Below are 10938 nucleotides of genomic sequence, written 5' to 3'. Positions count from 1 at the left end.
TGACACAGCTGTTGGGAAGCAGGAAATGGTGCTGGATTACACACAGAAAACCAAAACTAACAAACACACATAGGCTTCCTGGTATGTAAATTATTTTTGAGGTTTGAGATCTCCTTTTACAGAATTTAGTATATAACAGATTAAAAAACCAAACTCCTTGACCTCCCAATATTAAATAACTAAATGTGCAAAAGAACCACCATTAAATAGCACATAAAAAGCTATACATTTTCTATGAAACATTATGTGCACAGATTTTGAAAGCTGTGAAAATGCAATAAAGAGCACAACACATTTTGGTCACTTTATTAAATGACATTAAATAGTTTTAAGTTTCAACTACTAAACAGCACTTTGAATGGTGAAAACACAGATAGTATTATTGTCATACTTGAATGCTTTTCTTTAAAAACACAATTCCAGTCCTTATATATATTACAAAACAGCCTTAAAGGAAGAAGTGACATCTTTTCTACAGTACTTAAGATACTCAATACGGAACTGAAAAGCAGTCTAACAGAAACAAAGGCAAGTCTTCACAGCTGTATGATTTCAGCAGCCAAAGCTGGATGATGGACTGAAACATTACTATACAACTGGGACAAAACATATACAATATCACAATACTAAGCAAAAACGCTTTACACCCGAAGAAATAAAACAGGTTACAAAATGTGGAGAATTTAGCAGGCAAAACTGTATTACAAGCAACATTTTAAATCATCATTTTTTAAGCCATTGCAACTATTTAAAACATCTAAAACAAATATAAAAATGAGCCTTTTAGTATCTTATTGACATTATTTTATCTTTAAATATTTGTTAAAGCTTGATGTTATACTCAAAGTACATATTATGTAGCTAAAATGTCAAGTGAAGATTGTATGCAAAGTGATCCAAGTTTTATCCCAAACGATTTCCAATTAACCTTTCTATGTATTATTCTTTAAGTCATAGTTTCATTCACGATGAAAAAGGTTTAGAAGGTTGCCTAAAATTTTGACATCTATGTCTTTGAGCAAGTAATCAGACCATGGTGAAAGTTCCTAGGTTGAGTAAATCAGGTTTAAAGTATTCTGGACTTGTAGAAATACCAACTGATAACAGCTGGCCAGAGTATACTGTCTTCAAATATTTATTTCATAAATCTTGTCTTTTTCATTTCTTCTAAAGTAAAAACACATCCCCCTAATGGAATAAATTTGATTATACGGCTGGCATAATATCCAAATATAGGGATCATGGGAAGGTGGAGGGTGGATCCACCAAACCTCAAAATTCTATATGACAAACTTAGTACTCTTGAATGTTCTACCACTAGTTCTTTCAAGATAACAGTGGACATCTCTTAATCGTCCAAACAACTCAAAACAGTTTTAGTTAATGTTAAACTCATTCTAACTCAGTGATACCTAGAGCAAATCCTCCACCCAGCTTTTTTTTTTTTTTTTGGAATTTGTTAGCTATTTCCACTACATGTTACATCGTCATCTCAAAAATGGTTTCGCCATGTTGAGTTGACTCTCATAGTCTAACAATCTTTTTCTTTAAGAAACTCAAGCAACCAAATTGTACATGAATAAGCATATAGGTCATTTTTACAAGCCTGGATTAAGAAAAACGACAATGTAAAACCTCATAAAAGGGCATTAGATGAATTTTGATTAGAAAATTGCCTCACAGATCTAAACTAAAAAAAATTGAGCTTTAAAACATAATTTATGTAAGAAAATACAGTTGGGGAAAAAGAACATACTGATGAGAGAAAAGAAGAGGAAGAGCATAGAAGCCAGTGATCCTTATCTTTAGGAGGAATTACTTCACAATACTGACAGTACTGGGAATTGTTTCAAAGCACATTCCCCATGTGAACTTAAAGTCAGCAATGGTTCTGCCATTTTGATGTTGTTTATAAAACAGGGTGTGAAGCTAACAACCACAGCGTCATCCTTAACCTCCTAAAATGCTAGAACTTGATTTTGTTAGTCCACATCCCACTGCCAGCAACAGGATGAAGCACTAGCACTGGCACCATGTAGTTAAGAGATGTGCCTTATATTAGTGCCAGGAGAGAGAAAATTCAAGTGTGGAAGATAATCCACGACCCTGAAATTTTACCAGTAATTATTTCAGCACATATAACTGAAAATAAAAATGGCAGAAAAGACTAAAGAAGAAAAAGAATTCTCTTCTTAGGCTGTACTTAAGGCTGTTTATACAATGCTAAGATAACTGTAAGACTCCTCCAAGTTTTAGAGCAGTAGTATTTAACAATATTGCACACAATTCTGTGTCAAAGATAACCAACCCTTAGTTTCTAACTTTCAGTCACAGAGATGATATAGCAGGAGCCCAGTTTCAGACTTCAGTCAAAAGAACATTAAAACCATTTCAATCACTTTATTCAAGAAATGGATAAGTACAAAAGTATTCCATAACTTGAGGAATCAACTCTAAGAACTCAGCTGTGTGTTTTTATATGTAAAGAATGAATATATAAATCTGTATTCTTTCATAAATTCATTAATTTATGACAATTTTATGGTCACTAAAAGCAGGCATAAAAATTTAGAGAGGAAATCTGTGGAGTTGTTACTGTTATGGAAGGACTTGTTTTCACTGAAAACAATTTGAAAGATCTTCTGTACTCAGTGTGTGTAAGAAGATTCTAGGCAACATCACTGACAAATGTCAGGAAGAAATGGTATGCCCTATTAAAAAAAATTTAAAACTAATATGGAAGATTGGCATTTAAGGGGACCAAACTATTTATACAGTTGAGTTCTGTTAAGTCATTGATTCCTAAAAAAATAAAAGATCTTTCTATGATTTTAACAATCTTTTAAGCTTTTAGTGCAAAATCACATTGATTTCCCTGGGGAAGGTCCTGGATTTTTGCTTCTCATTGGGGGTGGCGCACGTTGTAATGGTGGTGGCTGCATACCACCAGCCACTGACTGATACATTCCTCTCATATCAATCTGCTGGTAGTTAGAAGGATTCATGATTAAATTCGGAGGCTTTGGCATCATGAGGTGACCCAGTGTTGCTTGTTGATAAGTCATTTGCTGCTGCTGCTGCTGATTGTACTGTTGCTGGAGCCTTCGGTTCATAAGTATTCGCTGAACACAGCTGATTAACTAAGGAGAGAAAAAGGAGCTGTTACAAGTGCGTGACCTGTCTCAAAGAGGCAGTATCAAATTTTGAGTTAAAATCAATTTGCTAAGGGGGTACCATACCAAAAGGAAAACATACTATTGTTATCACCATTACTAATTTGATGGCATTCACAGGACCATTACTGTAGAAACCAGTTAGTAACACCATTTAGGGCTAAATTCTCTTAATGACTTGACTATTGTAGTGCAAGCAGCATTTAAGTTGGTTGCTATAGTAACCTGTCCTGCACTGTGATTAGTCTCAAGTATTAGTTACAGCACTTTTTTGTCGAGTCTCTTTCTTTGTCCTTCTTTTGAATATTTCACATGATGACAGACAAATAAACACTTTTAGTGACAAACAGCAAAGGGAAAAGGCACTTGCAGTGGGAATAATTCCTACCTGCCTACCTGGAATGTCTCAAATTTCCTAAGATAACTTAAAACCACATAATTCTACAGTGCTTTCTAAGTGAAATTCATGCCACAGAAATTGATTCCCTGGTGTCAAGAGTTGAAATTTCCCAGTGCAAGGTAGATGGCTGCCAAACAACCATGCTAACAAAGATAATCAAGGATTCTGGAATATGTTAGCCTTATAAAGAATTACATAATTTGGTAGGAACCTGTGTCATATATCATTTATAGCTCCACTTGTTATCTCAAATTAAATATATTAAAAAGTATACTTATTTGTGGAAGTTGTTTAAAAATAGTAAATGTGGTAAGAAAAGTCTGGCAAAAATTCCTTTTTAGATGTCCGGAACATACAAAAGTAAAATTATATGGAAGAGATGCTATGTAAACTTCAAGGAGATTCATTTGGGAAGCTGTTGCTCCTTTGCAACAAAAGACATTACCTTTATTTGACATTACTAGGTTTATGAATAAAATTTCTTCTGGGAATAACCAATGACCATCCATCCAACCACATGTGGGAACAGATATCAACAGAGATGTCACACAAACTCGTTATTATAAATTCAAGAAAATTAAACATAACCTAGAGATAGTCTGAATTCTTACCATCTGTTGTTTTGTCAACACGTCATTGTAGATTGCCTCTCTTCGTTTGACATCAAGCTCCTGGCTGGCTTGTCTACTTAATGCTAAAGCCTGTACCTGGGCCTCTGAGAGATTCATGTTTTCCTTCCACTAGAAGAAAAATTTCTATTTACTCCTTATTGCAGTAGAATTGAAGAAAATAATTTAAGATATTTATGGTCCTTAGAGATAATCAGGATTTTTAAAGTTCTCTTTCCCCCTTTTCCTTTACTCTTTCCTAAAGAAGACGATGACGTAAAAGCAAGGTACTAAACTGTCCACTGTTGTACAAGGGTTAGCTATGCCCGGAGAAAAACTATTTGGATTTAATTCATGCAACTGGTAATTAAAATATGTTTATATAAACAACACATACATTTCCATGTTTAACTGATTTCCCAATTCTTCGATTTTACATTTTTCTTTTGTGCCAACATCTAGATAAAACTGAGATATATAGCTTGGCACTATTACACAGTTTACTAGTATTTTACTGTTGTAAATCAAGTTATAAGAATTATGATCTTTCCCCCACAGAAGTAGTGAAGCAAAAAACAAAAATCAAAATGAATGGTGGGAATAAGAATAGAAAATAAACTAATTAAAAAAAAAAGAATTGCAAGTTGGTGTAAGACAATTCCCGATTAACTTACTACAGCTGAAATTATATCTTCAAGAGGCTGAATCCTCACTGCTGTCACACTGTTTGTTGCTTCCACAACTTTTTCTCTTCCTTGATTAATGAGGTCCTAGAAATATGCAAGAAATAACTTTATCAGGGCACATAAAAGACAGCTTAATTTTAAAAGTATAGGGAGCCTTTCTCTTGCCAATTTACAGCATGTGGCCTTAAAAATCTTTAAGTAATTGAAAAGTACAGCAAAATTCAGCATCAGTAAAATGGAGTAAAATTCATCAGTGAGGGTCTTGTTAGGAAGATAAAAATTGGTTTCTATTGCACCAATAATTTAATAATTTAAATGACTCCATAAGCACATTTTAAAAAGAAAATCACAGATTCAATAACAGTATTTAATTACTGGTGTAATTAAAACCTATTATACCAGTATATTAATTACTGGTATAAGTCTTTCTTATTTAACTCATCATTGATCCTATTTTTAAATTATTTCATAATACTGTACATTATCATATACTTAAAGTTGCATCTACACTGCTTTAGAATGTAGATCAATATGTGTATTTATCCCACTTTCAAACATTAAGTAATTTGTTTATTCAAAATATTTTATAACTGAAGAAAGTGCTATTTCTCAAGCCAGTCGGCTACCCTATTGTTTAATTAAAATAATTCAAACTATATTAATTCAAGGCCTGATTTCTTTGTGCTCTGAACAAATCACATTTTATTATAACTACGCTAGTTCAAAAAGGTCAACAAATAAAAGAAAAATTTCTTGGTCTATTCAGAGGTAATCTTTTGGGGAATGTGATATCCCTGCATAGGAAACCCTCAACAACAAGGCACTTGAAATTGCCTTTAATTCAAGGCAAAATACTTTCGTACTTCACAACTTACCTCCAGCTGTTGATTACTCATTGCTGATAGGGCTCCCAAATTGAAAGGAATATAAGGAGTTTGAGAGTTAAAACTGACAGGGGGTAAATTGGTCCCAGTTGGTATGTTGAAACGCATGGTCAGTCCCTACAAACAAAAAATTATGCACTTTCCACATTGTGATTTAAAACTTGAAATTCTACATCACCTACTGGTTGAGAAAAAAATCCACATTCTCAGATCTAGGAAATTATTAACACTCTTTCACACACAAACAAAACACCCTTTTCACCCGAAACCAAGATCTTATTACATAGAAAGGTTTAACCCCTAAAGGTGTACTCTTTTCTGATAATTCCCACAGTATGGGGCAACTCAGAGAATTCTGATGAGACTCCTAAAATCACAATGTTAAAGAAGTTTAGTACAACAAATTAGGAGTTTAAAAAGAATTCAGGTATTAGGATAAGGTTTCCCATGCTCAGGCACATTTTTGTTCAAGTGAGGTAGTATTTAAAACAGAGGTGAAACTATTTTAAATAAAGTTGCTGCTGGAGATTGACATTAATGTCCAATAATGGAGTATTTTTCTGTTCTGATAATCAATCAAAACTTTGAGTTTGGTACACATGCTGAAGCAACATTTACCCCTACCTCCTCAAGTTCCTATATGTCTGTTACTACAGTAAGGGTGTTGATGGAAGTTAAGCGATGCTAAATATACAGCTTCCCACTAATCTCTCAATTTAGCAAGTGCTAATCAGAAATGAGGTTACTACTCTTTAAGGGGAAACATTTTCTTCTCTCCTCTCCTTCGAGTCTACCACCAAAGGTAGCCAAAGCCCATAAACAGATACCCAAACGTGGGGGACTCTGTTCCTGAGGATTCACTATATTATTACCTGTTCCAAATGTGACCCTTTTCTTCCTCCACTGTTCTTTTAAACGACTAACAACAAAAACAACAACAAAAAGCATTTCAGATGATCTACCTTCTTCTCTGCTTCATATTCAGCCCAAGCTGCTTTTCTTTCTTCTTCAGTCAACTCTTCTTCTTCTTTGTGGTCCAAAAGAGAATCATGTTCATGATATCCTACAATGTGTTCTTTATGTATTTGAAGAAGTTCTGCAAGTATGGTGTCCTGTTTAGAAGGGTTGAAATAATACTTATTTTCTCCCTCTGGATCATATCTCCATAGTTCTTTGACCTACTGTTAGTCTAGAAACTAGAGACTCGCTACTATACATATTTCTAATATATATGATAAATTACCTAGAAACATTCACAATACATGCAATACCAGCCTCTTATGTAAGAATGTCATATTTATACAGCATGTTTTAGGGGTTCAATTTTTTTAATGACTACTATTCATCTTTCAAGCTCTCTTCCTCCAACATTTTTCTAATTTTTTCATACGCATTTTGGTTTGTGCTTGTTTCAGAGTTGATTTAAAAAAAGGCTAACATAAGTCGGTCAAATTCAGAGATGCTTGTGCTAAAAATCATGGCTACTCCTGTTCATACATATTTAACGCCTGTATTTATTTATTTTGCTGCACTAGGTCTCTTAGTTGCAGCATGCAGGATCTTTGATCTTCACTGTAGCATGTGGCATCTTTATAGCTGCAGCATGAGAACTCTAAGTTGCAGCATGTGGGATCCAGTTTCCAGACCAGGGATTGAACCTGAGCCCCTGCACTGGGAGCACCAGAGTCTTAGCCACTGAACCACCAGAGAAGTCCCTTAATGACTTTATTTTCATAATCACTTTAGCCACCAACCACTATACTAACAAAAACCAAATCTAAATTAATCAAAACAGCTACAGAACAGTTTAACTGGAACATACAGTCCTTATATTTCAATCGTAAGAAACTCAAATATAAATTACACTATAAGGACCTAGGATCAAATTTAAATTGATATACATTATTTATCATTTTATTATCAAAGTGTCTTTTTTTAAAGTCATAATGTCTTATGTCAGTCTTTTAAGGTTAAAAAAACTAAGAGCTAATAACATATACTCAGTAAGAACCCCAAACTCCTGCTCTTTATGATTATTATTATTATAAAAGAGACACACAAAAATGGAGATCATGGTGGGGTGGGGGTTAAAGTGAACCATGGATATGTCACTTGCTAACAAAAAATTTAAAATATTCACAAGCTGTTTATTAAGAAATTAAAGATGAAAACCTGGATATACAGAAGGCAAATTAATTCACTTTACAAAAGGACTTTCCATAGCTTCTAACAGCAAGTTTCCTTAGAACACACTTTCTAAACTGAGTGAATTTAATGAAGGAATGTAAATAATGACTGGTCAAAGGAAGGTACAGGGAAGCATACAGCACATTAAATTTAACCTGTATTCAATAATGCTTAATGCCTCCATAAGTTTTAGCATAGACAAAGCCCACACTTAGAAAGAATTTTGTCTTTACATCTTCAGCCATATCTAGACTACACGATCCAGCACAGGGTAGGAGCTCAAATGTTTGTTATGTAACTCAAGATGAAAAATTCAACTCATGAGGCCCTAAGTTTTTTTTTGTACAACAGCAAATGCTGACACCAATTCCAACCATTTTGATACCTGGTATTATGTTAACAAACTTTTTATCTTGCCACATCAATAAACACTTGAAAGAATCACTTCATAATTTCATGAAAGAAAATGATTTTTTTTTGTTTTTGTTTTTATTTTTTTATTTTTTTTAATAAATTTATTTATTTTAGTTGGGGGTTAATTACTTTACAATATTGTAGTAGTTTTTGCCATATATTGACATGAATCAGCCATGGGTTTACAAGTGTTCCCCTTCCTGGACCCCCCTCCCACCTCCCTCCCCATCTCATCCCTCTGGGTCATCCCATTGCCCCAGCCCTGAGCATTTGTCTCATGCATCGAACATGGAATGGTGTTCTGTTTCACATATGATAATATACATGTTTCAATGCTATTCTCCCAGAACGTCCCACCCTCACCTTCTCCCTCAGAGTCCATAAGACTGTTCTATGAAACTGGAGCCCATAATACAGAGTGAAGTAAGCCAGAAAGAAAAACACCAATACAGTATACTAATGCATATATATGGAATTTGAAAGATGGTAACAATAACCCTATATGCGAGACAGAATAAGAGACACAGATGCATAGAAAATGAATTTTTTAATGGATACATCTGTAATTAAGATTTTACAATTAATTTTGAATGTATGTGCTATTTCTTTGGTGGAAAACATTAAAAGACCATACAAGGTTCAAGAAAGAAAGTCTACCGGCGGAATGCATATATGCTAACAGATTTAGTTCTTTATTTTTTGGTTTATTTATTTTAAAATGTTAGCTAAACATTTCTCTTCTGCACCAGTATAGAAATCTGCCATCAAAGCTGACTTTCTCTGGCCTATGGCATACAGAACACGTTTATCACGACTAGATAGATCTCCAAAGTTCAGAGATACTAACCAGGCAGGCAGAGAGATAGGGCAATCTGAATTAAATTTTGTTAAAAGATAATGCTTCCTTAGATGTGTGTCTCCCATGGTTACCCCATCCCACCCCAAGCATGACTCAGAAGAGAGGTATGTAATAAAACCAGATAACACTGACTAATATTTTTAGCAAGTGACCATGCCAAATATAATTAGGAAAGTCAGCTGTTTTACAAAATACCAAATAAATTACAAGATAGAAATGCTCTACGGATAGTCCCAATTTTACTTCTGTCTGACAATAAGTGATGTTCTTAAAAGAACTGTAGTCAAAAATCACTTTATTTCTCTAAGACAGTAACCTAAGGGAAAGAGCAGCAGAAAATTTATTTTTCAGCTGTATGCTTCTCTCTGTAATAGTGGATAATAACTTAATCTAGTTATGACTATGAGTTAAACATGGATGAAATGCTCTACAGTTACATGTGTAACAGGGTGACATAAGAACAGCAGGAATAAATGAAATACCCAATTCTCTGGAAACTAACACTATGTCAATTAAGTATAGCATTTATTTCTCAATTATAAATGACATGATTCATATATTAACTACTTTTTATAATTAGAGAAAAAGCCTTTCCAGAAATGCATGCACACACATACACACAAACAACACTCATATATACCCCTTTTAAAAAGTGTCTGTATCCTGTTATTTTCAAAGTTCAAACTTATCATCCTGAACTTGGTAGAAAATGATGTTCAGAGAGGCAAAGTAACTTCTTCTCCAATCACAGAGCTAAAGACTAGCTGGGATTAGAAGGTAAATTTCCTGACTCCTATCCAGTGATCATGCTACCATACTGTAAAGAATGACCGTTTTCTTGAGGAATGGTTCCTCCATTTCCCAGATCTATTCTCTTTAAAAAAGAAGAATTCCCTAAAGGATTCCAGAGGAAGGAGAAACTTAAGTAGGTCAATTTTTTTTCACTTTTAACACTTTTGTTCTTTTTGAAGTTTTTAAAAACAAGTATGTTAATTTTTTAATAAAAGAAAATATAAAAGCTGAAATAAAAACAATACATACACACAAACTTATAAAAGGCCAGTTCATGCTTAGCCTGAACCTGACATGAACTATTTTACCATTTTCATCTTCAGGAGATAGTCATTTTATGAAATCCCATTTCTGAAACCTTTAAATGTCTTCTCCCCACCAGATTGAAGATCTATGCTATCAAGTCAAACATGATTGCCTAATTATGGTTAGATTATGATTTGGCTTCCACCCATGCAATAACTTTCATTTTGACACACAGTCAATCAAAATGTCAACAAATCAGAGGAAAAGTGCATGTGACTTACCTTTGTATCATTCAAACTTTTGGACCCTTTTCCTAAAACATTACCTCCCTCCTAACATCAAGCCAAATAACCATATTGCTTTTACTAGCCACAACACTCCCTTCTTTTCAGAATTTTTAAAATTTTTAATGGAAATGATGTTATAATTCCTATTATAAAACCTAGAGATAACTAGCGGGAACATTTGTTGTATATCCCTCCACACATGTACATTTTACACACGTGTGTGTATATAAATTTTCACATAAAAATGGGATTGTACTATACTTTAAAACCTATTTTTCTGCCTTAATATCTTTCCATGAACATTATTTTACACAAAATACAAAACTTTCATTGGTTTTAATTGTGTATGTTATATAGATATACTTTATCATCTATTTAACTATTCTCTTAAGAGTCTATTAT

General features: G+C 33.7%; 1 protein-coding gene across 16 annotated transcripts in view; it reads right to left on the bottom strand.

Annotated features, from left to right (window-relative positions):
• Positions 1-278: 278 nt before the first annotated feature.
• ATRX (ATRX chromatin remodeler) overlaps positions 279-10938 on the bottom strand; it is a 280028-nt gene continuing 269368 nt past the window's right edge. For 15 of the 16 annotated variants that reach the window (XM_081563568.1, XM_081563575.1, XM_081563571.1 and 12 more), the window contains 5 exons: positions 6714-6863; positions 5743-5868; positions 4856-4951; positions 4185-4313; positions 279-3140 (listed from right to left, as the gene is read on the bottom strand). In XM_081563568.1, the coding sequence (XP_081419694.1) occupies positions 2862-3140; positions 4185-4313; positions 4856-4951; positions 5743-5868; positions 6714-6863 (780 nt within the window). In that variant the 3' untranslated portion in view covers positions 279-2861. The remainder of the gene's footprint in view (positions 3141-4184; positions 4314-4855; positions 4952-5742; positions 5869-6713; positions 6864-10938) is intronic. The other variant, XM_081563581.1, reaches the window with a different exon arrangement.

Source organism: Giraffa tippelskirchi, chromosome X, assembly GCF_054371585.1.
Source record: "Giraffa tippelskirchi isolate mGirTip1 chromosome X, T2T-mGirTip1v1.2.pri, whole genome shotgun sequence".
NCBI lineage: Eukaryota > Metazoa > Chordata > Mammalia > Artiodactyla > Giraffidae > Giraffa > Giraffa tippelskirchi.
This window is presented reverse-complemented; position numbering and strand designations above follow the sequence as displayed.